General features: G+C 44.3%; 1 protein-coding gene across 1 annotated transcript in view; it reads right to left on the minus strand.

Moving 5' to 3' along the window:
- Positions 1-1,955: 1,955 nt before the first annotated feature.
- ubxn7 (UBX domain protein 7) overlaps positions 1,956-26,899 on the minus strand; it is a 119,527-nt gene continuing 94,583 nt past the window's right edge. The window contains exons 6-10 of the mRNA XM_085992000.1: positions 23,895-24,010; positions 23,049-23,176; positions 22,326-22,728; positions 12,118-12,197; positions 1,956-4,825 (exon numbers count right to left, since the gene is read on the minus strand). Of these exons, the coding sequence (XP_085848126.1) occupies positions 4,664-4,825; positions 12,118-12,197; positions 22,326-22,728; positions 23,049-23,176; positions 23,895-24,010 (889 nt within the window). The 3' untranslated portion in view covers positions 1,956-4,663. The remainder of the gene's footprint in view (positions 4,826-12,117; positions 12,198-22,325; positions 22,729-23,048; positions 23,177-23,894; positions 24,011-26,899) is intronic.

The raw sequence follows: 26,899 nt of genomic DNA on the forward strand, positions 1-26,899 counted from the left end.
AAGTGTAAAAAAAAAAGGGCCCGATAATCACCTTAGAACACCCTGTAGTACTTAGCAATATGTATGAGAGTTAGTGATACTGTCCCAGATGATCAGCCATGATCAAATTGAATGGTGAAACAGGCTCGAGGGGCTGAATGGCCTAATTATATTCCTATGTTCCTATAAATGCAAGTTGTTGTTGGTAAACTGCACCTTTAGTGCACCATTTTTTTCATAATCTCGCTCAGAAATCAATATAATAAATATTTCCTAACTTGCTGGGGTCAGCTTCAACATGTACACTGAGACACAGTTCTACCTCAACACCACCCCTCCCCACTGCCTCCATGCTGTCAGACTGCTTGTCCTACATCCAGTCTTAGATTTTCTCAAGAGTTGGAAGATCAAAGCCATAGATTTCAACTCCTCGCCAGTAACGCCATCCCTCTCCCCGGACACTGTCTCAGCCTGAACAAGACGGTTTGTAATCTTGTCGTCCTATTCGACCCCAAGCTGATCTTCTGATCCCATATCATCTCCATCACAAAGACTGCTAACTTCCACCCCTGCCTCAGCCCATCTGCTTCTGAAACTCTCATGCATGCTTTTGCCATCTCCAGACTTGACTATCTTCAGTTCAGCCAAAATGCTGCTGCCCGTATCTTATCCCACACTAAGTTATTTTTGCCCATCAATCCTGGTTATCTCTCCGTCTTTGGTCAGCAACCAATTTTCCCCCTTCCACCTCTGTAAAGCACCTTGGGATTTATTCTTACATTAAAGATGCTATATGAATACAAGTTATCGTTTAGGAAGCCTACCATCTCACACTTTGTGACTTGTTCATTGCTTCAAACACTCAGTTTGAAACACTTGCATCCTTCACTACCCCCAGTTATAAGGCAAGCCCACAGGAGAGGAAAGTTGCCCTTTTCCTTGAAAAACATTTAACTTGTTTTCTTCCCTACCAATGCCACCTGCCAAAGGGTCATGCAGATGGCCCAGGTGAACTGTGCATTGAGTGATCAAGCAAGATGGACAAGGATACCTGTATCAATTAGTTGGCCAGGCGCATAAGCAACCTGACTGCCAGTCAATTCAACTCTACAGGCCAAAGTCAGTTAGTTTGTTTTCAGACAATCATCTTGATAGATTTTACACAATGTTACTGTATGATTTTATATAGCAAATTTTGAACATTACTATGCTGCACATTACATAGCCAGTATAATAAACTTAGACAAATCAAGGACAATCTTTTCATTTTGGCCACAACCCTTACAAATCAGAAAAAAGGAAAATTCAGGGATGTACTGGAGCTAAATGTCAGTGACATTTCTGTAGTGCTTTTGGAAGTCAGCATTGGTCCCAAAGATGGTCTTAGCCAGCCTAGTTTGCCCTCAATCATCTGGGGTTTAGCGTGACTGTTAGCAGGGCAGAAGTGTCAACTGATGACCCACATCAAACCAGCACAATAGGTATTGATCAAAGTAGGTAGAACCCAGATAAGTTGAGTCAGAGATACAGGCGTCACCTGTCTAATTGAGGTCCATGCAAGCACCCTTATAAGGTAATGCAAAACAATAACACCTACCAATACATTAGGGCAAGAGCTAGAAGACATGGTAGGGAAGTTACAATTTGAAGATATAGGAAACAATAACTGGAGACTGGTACATAGTTCACAGGTCGGATGATGCCTGAGGCAATCAGATCACATCCATATTATTTACACAGTTGGAGATTTGGTCAATTTGTTACATTAAATGCAACTAAATAAATAATGGCCCTTTTCTTGCTCTACAGATTTTTAAGCTCTTATATCTAATCGGGATCAATTTCTTGAAAGTGTAATGATATCCTTTTAGTAAGTTGGTATTTGAAGATAATTTATGCTCGACTTTAGTCAATTCCCTCCGTTCATCAGAGCTATCGCACAAAAAGTACAGCTTAAAAAGTACAGCTTAAGAAGCTCCTGTTAAAAAGCAAACTATAAATTTTATTGAGGTTTACAAAATGTGACACTGGTTGATGCAATCCTGCAATGTTCTCTTCAAATTACTCAGCAGTTTACTGATTCACTTGGTCAGATGTGTGGGGACTGTTGGATCTCAGAAGATCATAGCCAGCCAGCCTGCTGAATCTATATAGGGGTACAATCTCACGCTTCAAAAATATTGAACAATAACTGAAGCAGTATTAAAACCAAGTAGTAATCTGACATTACATGACATGATTTAATATTTTGTAGAGATTCGGTTGAAGAATTGAGTCCAGGATCTGGGTGGTGCAGTGTTTCACAGCACTGATCTGCATCCTTTTAGCATAGTATTGGTTTCACAGACAGTTACAAGATGGAGATTATGGGCAGGATCATACTTATTAATTTGATACAGTTATAGCCCAAATGCAGGAAGGCAGTGGGTCTTCTTGAGTGGCCAGAATGCAAAAGGGAACAGTTTGTCGATCAACTTCTTGCGATTAAACAAACAGCAGACCTCCGATCTCTCTTGTGCAGTCACAATATCAATATGTTTATTATATAAAACTATCATTTCCATATTCAGTCTGTGGACTTGAAAGTGGCTATTTTTCTTCAATTTGTACTTGTTTATTTTCATCGATTTGTACCTTCTTTAATGTTGGTCACTGCCAGCACAATTGTCCAGCATGGAATGTTAATAGCCTACACTGCCACATATTCTTGGCTGATAACCACAGGGATCAAAAACCCTCATTGGGACACAAATTGGGAAAAAAAACATGAAACACTGCTCATCACACCCAACAAGGCACACCAGCACAGTCTGCTTCCAACATGGCTCTCTTCCCCCACCAAAGATACATACAGCCCATTCCCAGTCATATGCAGCCTCTCCTCAAACACACACACACCCTATTTATACAGTTACCCGACCCAACAGTAACACACATGCTCTCACTGTTATCTGCCTTCCCTCAAACAACCCATTCCCAAAGTTATCTGTCCCCCAACACTGTTTGCCGGCGATGTGTTTGGTCATTCCCCCTCTCCGAAGTGTACAATACTAGCTGTTCCAAACACACAATCCATGACCCTACCACAACATACAAAGCCTCGCACCAGAACTCGGGGTCCCCAAACTGTGCTGATGTAATCTTGCCAGAGAAGACACAATCATTGAACTGTGTGTCAAACTCTTCCCTTCCTCGATCAGGGACCCTGGGCCTAGTCTGAAAGATTGAATACAGCTGTGAAACACTGATCATTCTCTGCAGGACACACCCATATAGCTCACTCCCAATGTGTACACTTCCCCCCACCCCCTCTCCCCGCCACCCCCCCCACCCGGGCTCTGTGGTGGAGAATTCCTCAGTTATTTATTGCTGGGGATTTTGAACCCAGGAACTGTGCATCAACCCCCCACCCGCCAACATCCGTTATGGTCAGAGGCTCGAGTGGATCTCAAACCCTTCTTTCTGTGTGCGTCTCTGTGTAGGATCTCCCCGAGCTTCCCATGAAGGATCCTAGATCTGCAAGTCAAACCTCTCATCTGATCTTACTGTCAGGAACTCTAGCTCCTGGGATGCTTCATACAATTTCTTGAGCTTTTACCATCACGCACACCAGAACGATGAGCATGATCTTGAAGAAATTCTTACTGCCAGGAACTGTGTAGAATTCCTCGAAATCGATGACGCACAATCACTCAGTTCTCAACACTGCACAGGATTATGGAGCTGTGTAGAATTCCTCAGAGCTAATCTTGCGGTGAAGGAACTTGGAAACATATCACTCCTTAAAGCCTAATGTTAGGGATCCCATGAGTATGGCTAGGACTCATCCCTTCTGCCAGATGGTCTGATTTGTCTTGGGGTCCCTAAAGAGCTTGTTTAGGAACTATGTTGGCCTTCTTGGAATGGTGTGGAACCCATCAAAGCCATTATTCCACAGCAACTCGTGTGCCCCAAAGTGCAGACTGAAGTAAAAACAGAGGCTTTTCACCTGTGATATTAGACCCACCAGGTTAACACCAGACGATGCTGCAAACCTTCCCGCCCATAATATGGGTTCATGAATTTCAAGACAGGCCTGTAACTCGGGTTGTCTGATGACATTAGGGCAATTGAAGATACATCATAGTGAACAACAGCAAATTCCTACCACGTACTTACAGCCTAAATAAGTAACACTACCAAGAGACAAAGTCAAATCTTTTCAGACGACAGTTGGTCTTATCCCAAACCATTTCCTGTTCCCCAGCGTTTGGTGTTGTCATCTGGCCTTGGTGGGGGAATGCTTCCTCCTGGTAGTCACAGAGAGCAGTGCTCTTGTGAATTTTGGTTATGGCAACTCAGAGCATTGCCAAGACCAGATGTTGTAGGAAAAAATAAACAGTACCGTTGCCTGCCACAGCCAAAGGTAACAGCTCAAGCATAGAATGATGGATATTTATTAACCAAAAAAAAAAAATCACATTCATTGTTCTCTGGTCCAGTAAAAAGCGTTCTTCTTTTGGGAATCAAAAAGTATTAAGAAATGAGTGTGGATCTCAAAATTTCTTCATGGGTCAGTGGCCTCAGTAGGTCTAGTAAAACGTGAAAATATGTATTTTTCTTTGTTCAGGCTGAAGCCAGATTATCACCATTTCCAACAGGCCAGGACTTCCAATATTTGTATAAAATCTTTCACACTCCCAAGTTAATTTCTCTCTTGAACAAAGACAGTTTCCTGAGGGCACAGCCCAGCTTCCTGCAGTGTAATTTCATAGTCCAAGTGGGAAAGCTTTCTGCGTGGGAAGTTGGTGACGAGCTCAAACCGCTCATTTGGGTATCCTTTCGACTGGATGTGTTTTACCAATGCCTGAGAGAAAAACAAGGCAAAATAAGGATTACACAGAGTTACAGGAGAATCTCGCTCAAGAGGTGTGCAGCTGTCTCCATAATGCAGGACTACAATGCATCGCTAAACCTCATTCATAGCAGCTTTGTGCCAGTTAATCCTGAACTTTATTCCACAACAAACCTGATGTCATAGCAATAGGTCATCTAGTATACCTTCTCCACCGCCATGCATCGGCAGGCAACCGAGTGTGTGGACTTAGTTATGCATTAGTGTCTCCTGTCCAGCAACTGAATGGCCATTGAACGATCTACGTGACTGCATGAACACTGCAGTCAGCAATATGAGCACCATGTAACCTATATTTTTGAGCACTTAATCAAGAAATGAAAGTGATGCTACCATTATACCATAGCATTAGATTACTTACCTTTGGTATAGTGTTCCTCACTCCTTGTAATTTAACCCTTGGAGTCCAGGTATCATTCTGGTAACTTATAAAACTTATAAAATTCTAACAGGACTAGACAGACTAGATGCTGGAAGGATGTTCCCGATGGTCGGGGAGTCCAGAACCAGGGTTCACAGTCGTAAGGATAGGGGGTAAGCCATTTAGGACAGAAATGAGGAGGAATTTCTTCACCCAGAGAGTGGTGAACCTGTGGAATTCTCTACCACAGAAGGCAGTAGAGGCCAATTCATTAAATATATTCAAGGAGTTTGATATATTTCTTAAGGCTAAAGGGATCAAGGGGTATGGGGAGAAAGCAGGGACTGGGTACTGAATTTGGATGATCAGCCATGATCGCATTGAATGGCGGAGCAGGCTCGAGGGGCCGAATGGCCTACTCCTGCTCCTATCTTCTATGTTTCTATTAGAGAATGAAGTTTATCTTTCAGATTAGCTCCATTGCCAAATGGCATTAAGTGGCTTTTAATGAGAATACTGCTTGATAAAAGTTGAGCTACAGTCCCTTACTGCTCCCATTCTGACCCAATCTCAGGTTTTCAATGATGGACACATCCTGCAGTTGAATCATTCCAAACAGGGAGGAGTGTTTTCATAAAATATATGTTTCATGCACTCCAAATCAAAGAGTCAGTCAGTCAGGCTGGAGGGTAGGAATTTTGCACATGGAGCAAGAGGAAGTTATGTAATATTTGTATGGTATGGGTTTCTCATTCTTTCAAAGTAATTCAACCATTACATACAAATGATTGGACTACTGTCCAAATGGAGTGGGAGTCGGAGGTGAGACACACACTGAGCTTTTAATATTGGTGCCATATAGCAGCCATGCTGATCATACTTACTCACCAATAACCTGCTCACTGATGCCCAGTTTGGGTTCCGCCAGGACCACTTGGCTCTAGACCTCATTACAGCCTTGGTCCAAACATGGACAAAGGAGCTGAATTCCAGAGGGGAGGTGAGTGTGACTGCCCTTGATATCGAGGCAGCATTTGACTGAATGTGGCATCAAGGAGCCCTAGTAAAATTGAAGTCAATGGGAATCAGGGGGAAAACTCTCCACTTGCTGGAGTCATACCTAGCACAAAGGAAGATGCTTGTGGTGGTTGGTGGTCAATCATCACAGCCCCAGGACATCGCTGCTGGAGTTCCTCAGGACAGTGTCCTAGGCCCAACCATCTTCAGCTGCTTCATCAATGACCTTCCCTCCAACATAAGGTCAGAAATGGGGATGTTTGCTGATGACTGCAGAGTGTTCAGCGCCATTCACAACTCCTCAGATAATGAAGCAGTCCATGCTCACATGCAACAAGACCTGGACGACGTTCAGGCTTGGGTTGATAAGTGGCAGGTAACATTCGCGCCACAGAAGTGCCAGGCAATAACTATCTCCAACAAGCGAGAGTCTAACCACCTCCCCATGGCATTCAACGGCATTACCATCACCAAATCCACCACCATCAACACCCTGGGGGTCACCATTGACCAGAAACTTAACTGGACCAGCCACATAAATACTGTGGCAACAAGAGCAGGTCAGAAGCTGGGTATTCTGTGGCGAGTATCTCACTTCCTGACTCCCCAAAGCCTTTCCACCATCTACAAGGCACAAGTCAGGAGTGTGATGGAATACTCTCCACTTGCCTGGATGAGTGCAGCTCCAACAACACTCAAGAAGCTCGACACCATCCAGGACAAAGCAGCCCGTTTGATTGGCACCCCATCCACCACCTTAAACATTCACTCCCTCCACCACCGGCGTACCGTGGCTGCAGTGTGTACCAGCTACAAGATGCACTGCAGCAACTCGCCAGGGCTTCTTCGGCAGCACCTCCCAAACCCACGACCTCTTCCACCTAGAAGGACAAGGGCAGCAGGCGCATGGGAACACCACCACCACCCTCCAAGTCACACACTATCCTGACTTAGAAGTATATCGCCGATCCTTCATAGTCGCTGGGTCAAAATCCTGGAACTCCCTACCTAACAGCACTGTGGGAGTACCTTCACCACTCGGACTGCAGCGGCTCAAGAAGGGGGCTTACCACCACCTTCTCAAGGGCAACTAGAGATGGGCAATAAATGCTGGCCTTGCCAGCGACGCCCAGATCCCATAAGTGAATTTAAAAAAATGCCCACATGCAACAAAGCCGGGACGACATTCAGGCTTGGGCTGATAAGTGGCAGGTAACATTTGTGCCTCAGAAGTGCCAGGCAATGACCATCTCCAACAAGTGAGAGGCTAACCACTGCCCCTTAACATTCAACGGCATTACCATCGCCGAATCCCCTACTATTAACATCCTGGGGTCACCATTGATCAGAAACTTAACTGGACCAGCCACATAAATACTGTGGCAACAACAGCAGGTCAGAGGCTATGTATTCTGCGGCGAATGTCTCACCTCCTGACTCCCTAAAGCCTTTCCACCATCTACAAGGCACAAGTAAGGAGTGTGATGGAATACTCTCCACTTGCCTGGATGAGTGCAGCTCCAACAACACTCAAGAAGCTCGACACCATCCAGGACAAAGCAGCCCGCTTGATTGGCACCCCATCCACCTTAAACATTCACTCCCTCCACCACCGGCGTACCGTGGCTGCAGTGTGTACCATCTACAAGATGCACTGCAGCAACGCGCCAAGGCTCCTTCGGCAGCACCTCCCAAACCTGTGACCTCTACCGCCTAAGGACAAGGGCAGCAGGCGCATGGGAACACCACTACTTCTAAGTTCCCCTCCAAGTCATACACCATCCTGACTTGTAAATATATTGTCGTTTCTTCATCATCGCTGGGTCAAAATCCTGGAACTCCCTCCCTAACAGCACTATGGGAGTACCATCATCACACGGACTGCAGCGGTTCAAGAAGACGGCTCACCACCACCTTCTCAAGGGCAATTAGGGATGGGCAATAAATGCTGGCCTTGCCAGCAATGCCCACATCCCATGAACTAATAATTTTTTTTAATGGTCTATTCCCCCTCTGCTCCTGTTGTATACAAGGCCTTGTTCCAAAGAATCCAGTTCAAATTAATACAAGGAATTACAGTGCACATAAAATATGAAACTGTAATTGTATCCTTATCGCTGATTTAGATATGAGGAGTCTTTGTACATGGCGGCTGAACTACATCCAATTAATAATTCCAACATTGGGAATTGAACAATCTTCATCAATCCTTAACCGCCAGATATAAATGAATTGTGCAAAACAGCCCAGTGTTTGTAGATCTCTCCTCCAGCTTGTGTGAGGGGCATTGTTATTCCTTTCTGCTGGCTGCAGGAGTCCCACATGAAATGAATGAGCTTGAGCAATCTCACCTAGTTCCAATAGATCACGGGCCAGGAATATAAAACCGCCCCTAACTGTCTAGTGTTACAGGAATGTTTGGATGCTGCCTTCTTCCAACAGGTTGGAGGTATATTTGCATAAATGGAGAAAAATTCTCAATCCGTATTTCTCCTGTGCAACAGCATTGCAAAGGAACATGCTCTTCTGCAGTGAGGCCACTGGGGGCATTAAGCACGCTGGTACCAACATACTGGCCTGGACTTTCCGCTCGATTGTGCTGGTTTTTTCGGCGTAATTCGTCCGATATCTTCGTAACTGGTGCAAAAGATCATGGAATTTTAAGTGCAAATTGCGTTCAGCGCAACTAGAGTTTCCGCGATCTTTTGTTGTCTGCCCAGAAAACTGGGCACGCCCCCAGGGTGAATTAATCACCATTGGGTGTTTCCGCTAATTGTGCTCATTTGCGGGCCTTTGAGGCGGCTCCAAAAATTAAGCTGGCTCTTTGGTTGCAAGGACACTAATAGGTATGTATTGAAAGGGTTTCAATGAATTTTTTTTCAAATTTACTAAAGAGCTAAAGTACCTCAATCTAACTTGAAAATAGTTTTGTATATTTTTTAGAAGACATTTTTAGACATTTAAAATCGGTTTACTCACAGGTGGTGGATTGACACGGATTTAAAATGCTTATGTTTTTGCAATAAACCAATTTTCAGCTGTATTAATCAAACTTTATCAAGTTACCACTAATGTTCCCTTTATTTTTTTTGGGTGCGCGACCCCTTCAAAATACCACGCGGTCTTTCCTATTTAAAAGCCAGTGAGCCGGCTGCACGGGAGCTGCAGAACGCAGCGCGGCTGCACAGCTTAATGGGAACATTGGTTGCCACTAAAAATATATTCCTTGATATATTTGAAAGTAAATGTAAAAAAAAATTGTTTCAAAACACTGCCCAATTGCACTGGTTTGCATTCGGCGATATGCAAATCAGTTTGAGCGGAAACTCAAGGGGGGGGGGCAAGAGACTTTTCAAAACGGGCGCAATTTGCACCGGAATCGTCGACTGCACCCAAAGCGGAAACTCTACACCCTGTATATGAAAACTTCCACTTTAGCCAATATGCTTTAATGTTTTGCCGGCATGTTCTTGTGTACGATACTCTTAACTCATCACGTCAAATCGTTCCCAACTCCCATAATAGAACTGTAACTACCAGTGCTCTACGGTTGTGCAATCCAAATTCCCCTCGAGATGCAATCAAATTCTTCTATAATTTCACAGATGGGTGTTTTGTCCACACTTCAAGTGGACACGGCATGAACATTTTACACACCCACCATTCCAGTTTTTATAATGGGGAACAAAGAAATGGCAGACCAATTAAATTCATACTTTGGTTCTGTCTTCACAAAGGAGGACACAAATAACCTCCCAGAGATGTCGGGGAACATAGGGTCTAATGAGAGGGAGGAACTGAATGAAATCAGTATTTGTAGGGAAATGGTGTTAGGGAAATTGATGGGATTGAAGGCCGATAAATCCCCAGGGCCTGATAATCTGCATCCTAGGGTACTTAAGGAAGTGGCCCTAGAAATAGTAGATGCATTGCTGGTCTTCTTCCAAAATTCTATAGACTCTGGAACAGTTCCCATGGATTGGAGGGTAGCTAATGTAACCCTGCTATTCAAAAAAGGTGGTAGAGAGAAAACGGGGAATTACAGACCGGTAAGCCTGACATCGGTAGTGGGGAAAATGCTAGAGTCCATTATAAAAGACGTAATAGCAGAGCACCTGGAAAACAGTGACAGGATCAGACAAAGTCAACATGAATTTACAAAAGGTAAATCATGCTTGTCTAATCTACTGGAATTTTTTGAGGATGTAACTGGTAGAATAGATATGGGAGAACCAGCGGATGTGGTGTATTTGGACTTTCAGAAGGCTTTCGATAAGATCCCGCATAAAAGATTAGCGTGTAAAGTTAAAGCACATGGGATTGGAGGCAAGGTACTGACTTGGGTAGAGAACTAGTTGGCAGACAGGAAGCAAAGAGTTGGAATAAACGGGTCTTTTTCCAAGTGGCGGGCAGTGACTAGTGGGGTACCGCAGGGATCGGTGCTAGGACCCGTTATTCACAATATATATTAATGATCTGGACGAGGGAACTAGATGTAATATCTCCAGGTTTGTAGACGATATAAAGCCAGGTGGGCGTGTGTGCTGTGAGGAGGATGCCGAGAAACTCCAGTATGATTTGGACAGGTTGGGTGATTGGGTAGATGCATGGCAGATGCAGTATAATGTGGATAAATGCAAGGTTATCCACTTTGGTGGCAAAAACAGGAAGATAGATTACTATCTGAACGGCAATAGATTGGGAAAAGGGGAAGTGCAACGAGACTTGGGTGGCCTTGTGCACCAGTCGCTGAAGGTAAGCATGCAGGTGCAACAGACGGTTAAGAAGGCAAATGGTATGTTGGCCTTCATAGAGAGAGGATTCGAGTACAGGAGCAAGGATGTCTTGCTGCAGTTGTACAGGGCCTTGGTGAGACCACACCTTGAGTATTGTGTGCAGTTTTGGTCGCCTTATCTGAGAAAGGATGTTCTTGCCATGGAGGGAGTGCAGCGAAGATTCACCAGACTGATACCTGGGATGGCAGGAATGACGTATGAGGAGAGATTGGGTCAATTGGGCTTGTATTCGCTAGAGTTTAGAAGAATGAGAGGGGATCTCATTGAAACTTATAAAATTCTAACAGGACTAGACAGACTAGATGCAGGAAGGATGTTCCTGATGGCGGGGGAGTCCAGAACCAGGGGTCACAGTCTAAGGATAAGGGGTAAGCCATTTAGGACTGAGATGAGGAGGAATTTCTTCACCCAGAGAGTGGTGAACCTGTGGAATTCTCTACCACAGAGGGCAGTTGAGGCCAATTCGTTAAATATATTCAAGAAGGAGTTAGATATATTTCTTAAGGCTAAAGGAATCAAGGGATATGGGGAGAAAGCAGGGACAGGGTACTGAATTTGGATGATCAGCCATGATCTCATTAAATGGCGGAACAGGCACGAGGGGGCCGAATGGCCTACTCCTGCTCCTATCTTCTATGTTTCTATGTTTGCTGAAATCCTTGGGACAATGCTGCAGTGGTTCCCCTGGTTTGAACACTGACCCATTCACTTGTAGGTGGAGGATGAACAAATATGGAAATGCACTCCTCTGATTTCTAGCCTCGCTCATTGTGGTGCAACTTAGGCACCTTGCAACCACAGATCCAGTGCAACTACTGAGAAGCAGACAGAACCAAACGGAAGAGGTTGAAGCTCACTGAGCACAAGGTGCTTCAGTATATTCATTTGTGTAACACGGATGATGAGAGCAACTGAGACTGCACCTCTCCAGCTCATCACAGCAAGGCTGCAGTAGATCAGAATGGTTGACCAAGTCCCTTAAAATGTCATCTGGTTCAGCTAGTATAAATATTCGACTCCATCCTCCTACTTCCCCTCAACTCCAGGTACCTGACAAAGTTATTACTGACCAGTAGTTTTGCTTGAGCTGGGAGTGCAATCTGTTCCCTTTGTCCATTTGGATATCGCAGCATCAGACTTGCCTTTGGTCCTGTTTAAGACAACAACACACAAGAACACATTATTTCATTACTCCATGCCAGTACAATGCCAGCTCAGTCTGAGTAATGATTCATGTGGCCAATGCCAAGAGATACTAGCCACTTTCTCCCGGGGGTGCCAAGAGTGCTTAGGGAACACATGCAACATAAGGAGTATCCACAGCCTTCTGCTGTAGAGAATTCCAAAGATTCACAACCTTGAGTGAAGAAATTTCTCCTCATCTCAGTCTTAAATGGTCTACCCCTTATTCTGAGACTATGCCCCTAGTTCTAGACTCTCCAGCCAGGGGAAGCAACCTCTCAGCATTTACCCTGTCAATCCCCCTCAGAATCTTATATGTTTCAATGAAATCACCTCTTATTCTTCTAAACTCCAGAGAGTATAGGCCCAATCTACTCGATCTCTCCTCTTACTTAGTGTGTTTGTCATTCTTTGAATAGGAACCATTCATCGCAAACCACTCGGATGTCCAGGTTAGCAGTGGGGAAGAAGCCTACAACTTTGTTCTAAAATCACCACAAACAAGGCCCATCCTGCTTCAGTACCAATATTCTTTTCCCAGAGGCAAAGCAATATGTGCCGTTAGATATGCTGTATAAATCCACATACAAGATGAGCCACATACAAGACGATTCCTTTCCCTTGGAGAGCTCTTTCAAAGAGCCAGCACAGTAACAATGGGTCGAATGGCTTCCTTCTGTGCTGTATCATTCCATGATTCTATAATCTATCCTAAAAATCAAGACAAGGGTCAGCATGGCAGAGCTTCTATTAGCCAAGATTTTAGCCTGTCAGCTGATGTCCACAATTACAGTTTTTCCCCCTTGTTTCTCATTTCAACAAGCACATTGGTTTGTGCAATATTCATAAGACCCATAATATTCAGAATTTTTTTTTAATGCCCCTGATTTACATGATGTACATGTATAAATCTGTGTGAATCGCAAACATTAAAATAGTTCTGACAATTGTTGGACTCCGTGAGTCATTGGTGCTGGCAATGTGTAGTTAAGAACGGTCCCAAGTTTCAGATGAGACATTAAACCCAGGTCCTGTCTGCCTGTTCAGGTGGATGTAAAAATGTGAAGATCCCATGGCACTATTTGAAGAGGAGCATGAGAGGTCTACCAATGGCCTGGCCAACCTTTACCAGTCATCCAACACCACTAAAACAGATTAATGGGTCATTATCTCGGTGCTATGTGCAAATTATCTGCCGTGTTTGCTATAAAGCAGTGTCTGTACTTTTAACAGTAATTCATTGGCTCCAAATTGCGCTGGGACGTTGAGGATGTGAAAGATGTGATCTAGAGGAAAGTTCTTTCTCTTTCCATGTGATAACTGTGTATTCCAAGGCAGAGAGTGTTGTGGATGGAGTATTTCTGGACTCGTCTCCTGGCTGCTGAGAGCCCTGGTGGCAGTGGCACCAGCTTGTGAGCTGGGCTACTGGAAGTCATTCAGGATTGCTTAATTTTTCAGTATTACAAAAGATAGTGTTTCAACATTTCCAACAGTCAGATTGTTTAACTTCTGCTATTACTAATAAATGTTTGTCTGTTAGAAGTAGAAGGCAAGGACTCCAAGAAATGGAAAATAGATTTAGAAGCTTACAACTTTCAAGACAGTTGGACAGATCAATACCTTTATGTGGGACACACGGGAGAGGTCCATTGCCTTTGTTGTGATTCAAGTTCACTAGATGGTTTTTACATGCCCAACACAAGCCCGTTTCCATAGACAAACCCCCGATGCTCATGAACCATAATATATGATCTAATGTATTTGAGAACGATAACTCATGGAGTTCTTTGATAGCCTCTGCCCATACAGTGGTGAGGTTAGAGGGTAACTGCCAAACTAGCAAAAGTATGTCACGCTTATACCCAATTGCAGGCAGCTTCTGGCTACAGACTGGTCAATGAAAATAAGGCTTCAAATGCATCAGGGCAGACCCTTTAGTAGCTGTCTCAAACTATCCACCCACTCTCAGACAGAGCCTGGTAAACAAGCCCCTCCTGTTGGGACAGACACTGTAGCACCAGTCTCTTCAAAGGCCTGTACAACAGGAACTAAAATAGACTGTAACTATGAAAAAAATCAAAGTCCTGTTAAAAATATAATTCTCATCACCTGGATGGGCTTCCAGCTTCCTCTCAATTGTTGAACAGAACAGAATTTTACACCCTTGTAGCTGGCCCCTGACTTAAGGACATCCTCAAATGTAGTTAAAGACACCAGGGGGAAAAAAGGAATCCAATATCTCACTATTTACAAAGATATGAGCCACTGATGCTGGAATCCTAGTCTAAATAGTGTGTTGGTCACACAGACAAGCTGCTTCCAGCAGAACAGTTATCAATTTAAAACAGTCACAATTATTGGCTTAGCTACAAAGGCCCCTCTTGCTCCACACAAAAAAAGGACATTCTTACGATATTAAGCAGGATGGACCTCTGATCGTCTCAGTCTTGTGCGTCACAAACTGTGCATGGTGATAAAGGTTTGCAATCGGTGACACTCCGAGACCAAACACCAAATGAAATTTGCTGCTCGGGTAGTCCCAGCTAGATTTATTGTGGCAGATACGATTGCAAGGGCATCAAAAGCCTTTCTCCAATAGCACTATTTTGAAACAATGCGATGGAGACCACAGCAGAAATCATCTGTCTGAAAGAGTGCCTTCACCAACATCAGTTTACTGCGCAACACAATCCAGTGAAAAGTGGAACATCTCATTATGGTTCGGGCTTGCTCTGACTTGTTGAACAGAACAGAATTTTACTCCTCCCACCGCCCCCCAACACTTATGTCCTGTGTTCATACCTAGACAGCAATTTCCAGAAGCAATGCGAGTCTTCCATGAACCCTAACCTAGAGCCTTATATATGGTGTATGGGTTCGAGTGCCAAGGTGCAACAATTAATCCCTAATTGCAGCATATTGCTCACTGGAGAATCGATGGGATGACCCTTCCAAAAGGCAGAAAATAACCTCCACAGACCAATGAGTACTGGTTAAACTACTTGGCCAGATTTATTTATAGGTACAATACACAGAAGTGAAGAGATCCAGCAAGATACTCAACAGCATAATTCTTTTAAAAGTATTTAGTCAATATGGCTAAATACCGCCTTTTTGAAAATAGCATTTCTTAAATAGTCTGATTAAGGAACTAGACTTCTTGATAAAAACAGGTAAGTTTGTAGCTTTGTAGATGTTTAAGAAAAGTTGAAGTACACAGATGACCCTTAGTTTACCCACAGAGCTTAGTATGCCTGAACAAGAAATAAGTCAGCGCTATGATTCATGCCATGAGACTTCTTACAGATACTTCTTTTCAAGTAGAGTTTAAGAGATCTTATACTTTGCAGTGAGTTGTTCCAATGTCTGAACATTACCATTTCCTACATACATTTCCCTTAGATGGCTTTCCCCCTTATAATGAATGGAGTATGTTCATGGGTCAGTGTTTATATAATCATCTATTCCACTGTCGGTCAATCAGCATATATTAATATTTGAAATAATATGTTTCAACCATCAAAACAATTTTATTTCAATTGGTTTCTGAACAAAGGAATTCACTGCTTTCTCAGAATTTTGGGCAAAGGAAAAACAACTTTTATTTTAAACCTAGCTATTTTTAAAAAAATGACTGAAATAAATGTAGAAACACCCTTATTTATCATCACGTCATGCAGCAACTGGTTGCAGAGGCGGAGAGTTTTGTGCAATATAGCCTGACTATGAACAAAAGCACAAACAACATAGATGCCACCAAGTTTACCATTTTTGAGTCCTCAAGGACTCCTTGAAATAATCTTTCAATTTCCATATTAAAAGCAATGCATCGAATTTCCAGTGATTTATACAGGTAGACTATCCTTTATCCGAAAACCTCGGGACCAGCCAGGTTTCGGTTTTAGGAAAATTTCGGAAGGTGCGCGAAAACACTTCGGTTTTCAGAGGTAATTCGGTTTTCGGGAGTGCGGATAAAGGATACACTATCCCTTATCCGAAAGGGTGGGATAAATAACGACTATAAATACTGTAGTTACAGGGATAAATACTGTAGTACAGTTTATTTGTAAGGAAAACATTCAGTAAAACTTCAAACATGTACAGGTACAAACTAAGCTAAATACCTGTACATAAACATGCAATAAAGGTACATTACATCTGGCTTGAGGATCTTGGAGAAGATGGTACATCAGTGTTGTCATCATTGTCATCAAGTTGGAGTTGGACATCTGAAGATGGGCCAGGAACAGGATTCTCAAGTGATGAAGCAGCATTACATCTGGCTTGGAGGATCTTGGAGAAGAGGGTACATCGGTGTTGGCATCATTGTCATCAGGTTGGAGTTGGACATCTGAAGATGGGCCAGGAATAGGATTCTCAAGTGATGAAGCATGACTACGACAGACGGCCTTTTTAAAGACTTCTTCCAGTGTCATCTGTCTCATTAACATTGGTTTCTGTCTAAGCAGTCTCTCTTTAATTGAGTAAACTTGCATAATCTCTTGCTCACTGATAAATGCACATTTTTCAAGGCCAGCAATTAACTGATCACACATTGTCACCATATCGTCTATGGGGATTTTTTCACCTGTGTTCACAATGTCATCATCATCATCACTACTGTCCTCATGCTTGTCTTTATTTAACACCATTTCAGCAATTTCCCCATCACTCAATGAATTCACAACAGGTGCATCATTGTCAATGTTCAGCACTTCTTCGATGTCAGCTTCCTCTAACGTATTTACACTTTCGGATGATAAACCTTTGGCGTAAGTGAGGAGATTTGATATCATCATCTTCTCCTGACTGACAGGAAATCCTTCAAACTCGTCATCTGCAGGTCCATCTTCACGAAACATCGTTGAAGGCCAAAGTCTGTGCCAAGCATTTGTTAATGTTGGTTTGTCAACATCGTTCCAAGCATTAGCAACTGCATAAATGGCATCCTTAACATTGAATTCTTTCAGGAAGCTTTGGATTCCTTCGCCTCTGTTGATTGCATCAAGCATAGAGTTCAAAAAAACGTCTTTATACTTGCTCTTCATGGAGCGTAAAATTCCTTGGTCACAAGGCTGTATTAAAGATGTCACATTAGGGGGAAAGTTAATGCCGAAAACATAACTTTTCACAAGAAGTTCAGGAGGGGGATGTGCGGAGCAGTTGTCCAGGAACAATAAAATTTTGCAGTTTTCTTCCAGTCCAACTTGCCTGCAATGAGCTCGTGTCGCTGGTACGAAGTGGTTATTGAACCAGTGAGAAAATATTCCTCTGGTTACCCATGCTTTCCTGCTCGCATAATAATGCACAGGTAAATTGCATACACCTTTCAAACATCTCGGATGTTGGCTTTTTCCAATCACTACCAACTTTAACTTGTGTGTGCCTGCAGCATTGGCACACCCAAGAACAGTCAACCTGTCCTTAGCATCCTTAAAACCTGCTGGTGCACTCTCATCAGCCGTTGCTAATGTTTTTCTAGGAACGTAGCGCCAGAACAGAGCTGTTTCATCAGCATTGTAAATTTGTTCAGGACCGAGGTTTTCATCCGATATTATTTTTGCAAACTCATCTATGTAATTTTCAGCTGCTTCATGATCAGCAGAAGCTTTTTCACCACAGATTTTCAGATATTTTATACCATGACGCTTCTTAAATATTCACACTCAACTTCAATGTTCAGTTCTTCATGGTATATTCTAGCTTGCTTCATGACCATCAAACCAGTCAGTGGCACACGTTCACCTCTGCGTTGTCGAATCCACTCAATCAGCACACGGTCAAGATCTTCATTTTTTGCCCTATGCAATGTTTTCCTAATTTTCATTAGTTTATGGTCATCACTGTCAGTGTAAAATTTCAACAACTTGTCTTTCTGTTTCTTTAAGTCATATAAGGTGGTACTTCCCACACCATATTCTTCAGTAAGATGTCGCACAGACACACCACGATCAAGCTTCTGCAATAACTCCACTTTCTGCGATATCGATAATGAGTGATGCTTCCTTCTCTGCTTCTCACTGTTACCCATTGGGGTATCTGCAGCTCTTTTTAGCATTTTCACAAATTGTTAAAAGCCAGCAAATATCTAAGAGAGCTGCAAATATCTAAGAGAGCTGCAAATATCTAAGAGAGCTGCAAATATCTAAGAGAGCTGCAAATATCTAAGAGAGCAGCAAATATCTAAGAGAGCAGCAAATATCACACAGAGCAGCATAACACCTGCGTGGGTCAAGCATCGGCAGCGTCGGGTCATGCTTTGCGCCACTTTCGGCTTTCAGAGGTTTTCTGGTTTCGGATGTGCGGATAAAGGCTGGTACACTATCTCTTATCCGAAATGGGGTGGGGTACGGCGGGGGGGTCGGGTTCGGCCGGGGGTGGGGGTCGGCGGGGGTCGTGGTCGTGCGCATTTCGGTTTTCAGAAGTCATGCTTTGCTCCACTTTCGGCTTTCAGAGGTTTTCTGGTTTCGGATGTGCGGATAAAGGCTGGTACACTTACGCTGAGCGATTTCGGTTTTCAGAAGTGCGGAAAAATGCTACACTATCCCTTATCCGGCTAGGCCTGTAAGTCGTGCGCCACTCTGGTCATGTCGTGCGCACGACTTACGGTGACCGAAAAAACCTTCGGTTTTTAGAGGGTTTCGGTTTTCGGAAGTCCGGATAAAGGGTAGTCTACCTGTACTGCTTTTTGACGGGGTCAGATCTCGCAATTGAAAAGGACAAAGTCTTCAGCTGTCCTGACCCCACACACTGCAGCAACATTTGGGGAAAGGCAGGGATTCAAGGCAATTGTAATGGTGATAATGGCCGACAAAAGTCGGCACTCTCCCTTGCTGTTTTCTGTACCACCCTAAAAATGTCAACATTCCATATTTGGCCATTATTTTGGGTGTATCCACTCAGCCCTGCAGTGTGCACCAGGAAGATCTGGAAGGCAGGGTGACCAACCTGCAGTCAGTCATCACAAATATCAGTACAGAACGGGAGGCCATTCAGCCCATCCTTCCACAGAAACCTATGGTCTCCCCGTCAATAACTGCTAAATTTTTGCCTCCGTTACTACCCAGGAACTATCGGGCCAGAAATTCAGGTCCACACGGGTAAGTACGCGCTGTGTACTCACGTGTAGGGCCAACAAAAGTGCCGGTTTCATGCATGCACTGCGCATGCGCTGGAAGCCGGAACTTCCGTTCCCTTGAAAGAAGGGATTCACAGGTCAAACGCGTGCGCCAGAGAGGCAGTGCGTACGCCTGGAACTTCCGATTTTTTTTTTTTTTTTTAAATATATACAGGTTTCTCCATGCAGGTAAGTCCCTAGCAGCTGCGCATGGAAAAAAGCAGTCGCAAGGCCTGCTTTTAACAAGGTAAGAGGTTAATTAAGTAAAATTAAAACATTTTTTCCACAGGTTTATCATTTTAAAATACTTTAAAGAAACGTATGTTTATTTTTAGCCCCGTTAAAAACTTTAATTTTTTCAAGTTAATTTATGTAATTTCGTTATTTTAAAAATGTGATAAAAAAAAATTATTTGAAGTTTTACTTAGGTTTTGGGGCCGCTCTCTATTCATATCTCTATGAAAAGAGATTCCCTGCTCCGATTGGCTCCCCATGGCCCATGTGATCCCAGGGGACGCTGCGAACTAACTCCGCCGCTGGGATACGCGAGCACTACACACCGGCAGCTGGAGGAGGCCCAGGATCGGAATCCCACGCGGCCCCACAGCACAATGGCAGGCGCGCTATGTAATTGCAGGTCGGGGGCTTGTGCCCGCGGGAAGCCTCCGATCCGAGTTTCTGGCCCATTAATCATTGTTTATGAAGAAGTACTTTTTGACGGCAATTCTGAACTTGTCTTTTACATTTCTACCTGTGGCCTGTATCTCCAATTTAAGTAGAAATTGTGTTCTGGGTTAACCTTTTCTATTCTAATTGGCAGTGTATACTTTTATAACATCACCCCTCATTGCTTAATTTCTAGAAGCTTTTGAGTTTTTCTAACATTTACTTACATCCATGCACACTTCCGGTCTACAAAACCTTACTTCCTGCCGTCATGTCTTACGTAGCACTACAGTGTCATTGCTCAATTACAGGCTCTGATCATTAGGTGGAAATGTATAACCGTTTCCCCACAAATCACTCAAAATGCTTCCTGAAAATTTTTCGTCCACCTTTTCTTCCTCAGCAACTGTCCAAAATAAAGGTGTAAACAAAATAACAAATTCAAGAAAATACATATTCTACAATAACATTATTAAATTAACCATTATATTCTTTTATGTTGTTAATATCTTTATTTATGGGTCTACTTCAAGGTGTCAGCCTCTCTCAAAAGCCTGGGCTTCGATTGGATATTTTTACCTCAACAGTTATGACGGGGCTTTCAATCACATCCGTGCATTCTAAGCATGTGCAGGTTGCAGAATGTTCTAACATGCAATCTGCATTAACAGGAGTTGGAGAAGGAGGGTGTGCCCTTACCTCCTGTGAGGGTTTGAGATTGTCTTTGCTCTTTCTAAAAGACTTTGAGAATTCAACCTTCAATTTCTTTCAAAGCTTTGACTTCAGGTAAGTGATGAATTTATATAAAAGTTACAATTATGCTTTTCTATTATTAACTTCTCAGAGAAAAACAACAGCGTGAGAGGCAGATGAACAGCAGCAGCTTTCATCGTGAATTCGTCGCTGAGGGGTATAAGAGACAATGAAGAGGTGGCTTCCAGAGAATGGATTCTTTTTGAAACCAATTATCTCTTTTGGTTGTATATATTCAGTTAAACAATCTCCCCCAACAATTTTTGAGGAATGTTTTAATTAACTGGGAACTGCATGAACAATGAACTTTTGAGGTACTTTTTCTTTGCTTATGGAAATGTGTAAACTCACTAATAGGTGACTGCACATCAAAAAATTGCATACCCCAGCTTATGATTTCCATCCATTCATTTTAAGCAGAAAATTTACACTTAAATGTTTTACGGTAGGTACATAACAGGACAATGGGGAAAGCGGTAGTGTCATTTGAGGGTGTAAAATGGGCTGTGGATGGGTCAGGGAAGGAGGTGCGACAGGCAGGGATGTGTGTGGGGGAGCGGGCTGATGGTTCAAATGGACTCCAATTGGAGAGGCCAACAGCAGTTTTGGTCCCATTCTCCCAAGCCCCCACAAAGCTATTAAGCCCTGCTCCCTCTCCAGTACTGCCAGATCCCTGAAATCCCCAAATCACTCTCTCCCCAGTCCTGCAGGATCTACCTCTTCCCGAATCCCAGGACCGCCTCTCAGAGTGCTCAAACCTGTAGACCGCATTCTCAGTGCTCCCTGATCCCAGAACTGTAACCAATATTGCCAGACCATGAGACCCCTCTCCCCAATGCCCTTAGTTCCCAAGAGTCATAGATCCCAGAATCTGTTTCTTTGTTCCTAGAATCCCCGTCTGCCGTGTTCCTGGAAACCTGGGACCCTACTAACAGCCTGGGAGTCCACCTCAAAATAACACTAACCCCAGAGATTGCATCCCAGTAACTGCCAGATCCTTGGGCTGCCCCCAATACAGCGTCCCTGGTAATACTGCTTTGAACAACACTCCTGGATCTTATAAAACCTCCAGCTCATTGTGAGTAATGCCACAGGTGCTCTGCTGGTATATCAAAATATAAGCTTTCATTATTTTAAATTTTCTGTATTTTGATAGATAGAATAAATCCAGCAATTTAATCAAAACAGGAATATGAATGTCTGCGGGCTACACCACGGGTACCAACATCCCTGCTTTTCCCAGACATCAAGGAGTTATTTTCCTTCAAAACAAAACCTGTACGATATCTACAAACCTCTCTTTTCAGGATAGTTTAAGAACACTACAACAGCTTCATTTACCAGAGATCTAGTCTTACACGTGATTATGAGGACAGCATCCCATTCTACGAGGTACATGCATTCAGCAGCTTTGCTCAGTTATACACAACTAATCTTTCAACTTCAAAATAAAGAGAATGAAATTGTTGATGGGAAACTCTTCAATAGCTCACCTGCTCCTCATCAGTGTATGTATACACAGACGTGAATTTCTCAAGGGAAAACAGTAAAAGTCCTTACCACTGGTATCAAAGTACTCTGTTGTATCTTCTATCTCTTGCTGCTTTGTTGAGGTTTCTGCGTCTCCCCCTGACCGAATTTTCTCAGACCTGTCCTTGTAGGAAAATTCCAAACCAGTGTCTTTCCCTGCCTCAGTCCTTTCAGTTAATTCTACACGTGTCTGTTTACAGCTCAGATCCTTGCGGGGCGACGGTTTCTTTTTTGTACTACTTTCCTCGTCCCTTTCTTCATCTGATCCATTGATTGAGATGAACCCTTCACTGTCTGAGAATGCTTCTGCCTCCGACTCCTCGTCCGACTGATCTTCATTCTCAGGGCTAGAGGACTCGTAGTGTGTCTCTTGTAGAGATGCCTTGATTGCTGCTTCTAGCTGGCTATCTTCGCTGGCGTCAATTAAACTCTCCTAACGGATCACGGGAAACAAATCAGCAATAAATCAAACAAGAAATGTAAGCAGACCATCACATAATGATTCAACATATTTAAACTGTTGAAAAGAAAATTATCCCCCAAAGTTCTGAAACACACAGACTTCCTTTCCCACCACCCCTCAATTTGGCATTCCCCTGCCCACCATACCCTTAATCTGGTATCCCACCACCCACACATACCAGGCTCCATGGAACACCACCCTCTTTCCCCTCTCCGCCCCAAAAAGCCTACATAGTACATTGCCTTCAGCACACAAGTACCCAGGTAGCATCTGCACCTCTGCATACTTACTGAACGCAGACGTTTCTTTGGTGGGCTACAGGAGAGTCCATCTAACAGACCGTGCTCTGTTAAAAACCCCGTCACCTGTTCCAGGAAGGAATTCACGTCCAAGTTGCGCCACTCAACTAGCTTTTGACCTGAAAAAAGGGGTGAGGGGGATGGTGAGAAGAGAAGTGAAAGAAAAAAATCCTTCATATTGTGTTTTATATCTGAATTCACTGACAATATTAAACAGTAGTTTGCTGGTTCATTGCTGAGCAACAGAAACTCGCTTAGCTTTCCAATTATATATCCCATCAATATTTGAAAACATTTTCTTAAAATTTTGCACTATGAACATTTATAGTTAGGTAACTCATCACCCTTCACATACCTCGCATAGACAAAAAAGGGACGCCAATCACTAACAGGCTGCCCTCCGTATATTTTGGGAAATTGCGACTGATTATATTTCTTGATGAGAAATTCACTTTATTGCTTCTTAATAAATGTTGCCCAGAATTTATAGTCCCAACAGTTCATACACCTGTATGAGTTATAACGTAGAAAACAAATGAGGATAGCATTTGAGGCTCAGCTTCTTGATGTTAACAATTCTATCCATGTCCCTGCACACATTCTGCACTCCTCCAATGCCAGAATTCTCCTTGCCCCTCACCAGCTGCGCCATTGGCAGCTGCTCGCTCAGTCAATACGCTCCTGCCTGCTGGAATTCTCTACCCACCTTGCCACCTGCCTCCCTTTCAAAGCCCTCCTCTTTGACTGTGCTTTCAGTATCCCATCTTAGCCTCTCTGTTCCTTCCCTTTTCCCCATTTTTGGCATCCACTGCATCCTCTTTATTGTAAACCACTCACATGCCCTTCTGCACATGAATAAGCTGTAGCTTTTAAACAGCAAGTCAGCCATCAAATTCTGAGCATTGGAAGCCTCGCTAAGTGCCTGCGCCAGGAATGTTTGCATGAACCAAATACTTTGAGACAATGGGGTCAACAGGATAGATGTGTTACAGACGAGCAAAGAAGATGTTCTCAATGAGAAACACAGTAGCTTCTTGACATGTACTGAATCAAACTACTGCTTTTGTGCAGTAATCCTACTAGGTACCAATGCAGCAGTCTTCTGGAGGCATATCCTGTACCTTAGTGTGTTAACTGATAGGACTGCTGCCAACTAGTCCTCGTCAACAGATGAAGGCAAGTGCCACGCTGCTCAAAAATTGAGCTACAGCAACTGTGGGTGGCTACCTGCAGCTAGAATTAGTTCACAATGGAGTGTGTGTGTAGGACATAAAGCCCAGTATGGACATTGAATGAGAATTACTCACAAAGGCACAAATAATATGGACAGTTGTGCAAAGTAAAATCTGTACCACAGTTACCTGGCCATACATAGAGACGACAATGGCAAAAATACTGCAGTCACCAACTGATCCCAAAGGAAAGACTGCACAACTGTTCCTGGTGGAGAATGGAGAAAGTCAGGAGCTATTACTAGCCGAGGCCTTTAAAGAGAATGTGATGATTGTGTGGATCTTGTGAAGCTCTAGAAGCTATCAACAAACAAATTAAGACATGATAAGCCTAATCTGATACATCGTAAGGTAAATTTTATTGTTACCTGCTTTCAGCCAATAGCAACATCAGGTACAACTGGCACTGATATCCAAAAGCTTGGTGATGTGAGGAATTTAGCTGGGCTGTCAGTTGCTAATTACCATTTAGTGAGTACTGATGTGAGTAATTCTATGAAGACAGGATCAGGATACTTCCTTCAGTTGAATAGTTTGCCTACACTGTAGGAAAAGTGCCCCTTAAATTGTGCAAAGTTGCCTAAGAGATTCGTAGAAGAAACGCCCTGTAAACTGCCTAAAATGTGCTGAAAATGGAGTTTTGGTTGAAAGCTGCCCACGCAATATGAAACTCATCGCTGAATTGAATGCGGGGAAGTGGCTGGTCAACATAAGCGTACAAGGTAGTCAAACACAGGCCATAAAATCAAGCTATTAAGTTTTAAAGTTAATTACACACGGAAGGTAGGGGGAAAAATTCAGTTGCTTGCGCCTCCCGTTAGCGCCTTAAGGGGGCGCTAATGGGGCGCAAAGTAACTAACGCCCGGGGCGCGTGATGTTTGCGCCGCTCGCGAAATTAACTAGACATTTTGCGGCGGCACTAAACACTACCGCCACGATCTCCTGAGCCGGCAGATCGTGACGTCAGTCGAGTGCGCAACGCCCTGGACCAGATATTGAGTGGCGCCCCCTGCCTTACCGCCTGCCGCTAGCAACGACAGGTTGAGGGAAGCGACTTGCTGTCACAAAGGGACTGGGGGAGTGCTATTTAAAGGCGACCGCTTCCTGCCTTTTTTTGTTGGTGACATTTTTGCACCGCGCATTCTGAGAGAGAGACTTCTGGAGAGATTCAACGCTGTGTGAATGAGTTTTGGGTACTGAGCAGCACTTTGCAGGTTCATTTTGATTTGCACTTCCTTGCTTCGCCCGCGCTCTGAGGTAGCGCCTCGCTCTTCGGCATTTGCGCCTTAAGACAGGTGTGAAGCGCCTGATTTAGCGCTCCAATCACCTCCAGGGGCGATAAAAGCCAAGTTTGCCGACAGAGGCGATAATTAGCGGCAGGCGCTAAACTTTGCGCGCAGCCAATAATGGCGCCCCAAACGGGGTGATACTGAATTTCCCCCCCGTAGTGTTTAAAGTTATTTGGGAGACTCAGGTCAATAGAATAGCCTAGGAGATGCCAAACATTTCACAACTTCTGGTCCTGCGAGGTGACCTCCCCTTGCTCACCACCCAAGTTTCTGATCTCCCCCCTCCCCAACCTCTCACCTCCCCCCCCCACCCCCAATGATCCTGACCTTCTCTCCCTGCCCAAGTTCCATTCCCCCAAGTTTCTGACCTTCTCCTCCTGCCCAAGTTACTCCCCCCAGGTTCCTGACCACCTCCCGCTGCCCAAGTTCCTCACCCCCTCTCCATCCCGGTTCATGACTTCCCCCACCCGCCTACAAGCTCCTGACCTTCCCCGCTCCCCTCTCCATAGATGGGGCAAAATGGGTGTCACGGATTGTTAACAGGTTTATTGGGTATTAAGTGAATAGTGAAAGTGTCATGAATTCCGGACTTCGTCCAGTCCAATGATGTCACTTGCCACACGCATACTGAGCTTTCTGAGAAATCAATCAGGTCTAGGGGTAGGTGAGGGAGAACATGGTACAGGTATAAAGAGGGTGGGGGTGGGGGTGTTCTCGCTGTCATCACCCCACCCTTTAGACCTGGATCATGTTCTTCCCCCATCCCCACTGTGCTCTTCCTGCTCTTTACACCTTCCCCTCAGAGTTCCTGAACTCCTCTCTCTCTCTCTCTCTCTCTCTCCCCCCTCCCCGATACCCCTCCTCCACTCTCTCCCTCTCTCCCTCACGCTCTCCCCCCACTCCCTCACGCTCTCTCCCCCCACTCCCCCCTCTCGCTCATGCTCTCCCCCCCAACCCACCCTCTCTCCCCTCCCTCACTACCTCTCCCCACTCTGGCCTCTCCCACTACTCCCTATCCCCACCCTCCCCCCTGCGCTCTCCCCCCTGAGTCTCCCCCTCTCTGCCCCCTCCCTTCCTCACTCTCTCCTCATCTCACTCCATCCACTACTCCCCCTCCCCTCCCTCCCTTCCCCCCTCTATTCCCTCCTACTCTCCCTCAACCCCCTACTCCCCCACTCTATGCGCCCTATTCTCCCTCACTACATCTCTCCCCCCTCACTCTCTCCCCCCCCTTTCACCCCCCCCTCGTTCTCCCAAACCCCCCTCCATCACCGCCTCCCTCCCCCCTCCGTCGCCCCCTCCCACCTTCGACCTCCCTCCT

The sequence above is a fragment of the Somniosus microcephalus genome, chromosome 6 (genome assembly GCF_052327205.1).
Source record: "Somniosus microcephalus isolate GS21.2 chromosome 6, FLI_Smic_1.0, whole genome shotgun sequence".
In the NCBI taxonomy this organism is placed as follows: Eukaryota; Metazoa; Chordata; class Chondrichthyes; order Squaliformes; family Somniosidae; genus Somniosus; species Somniosus microcephalus.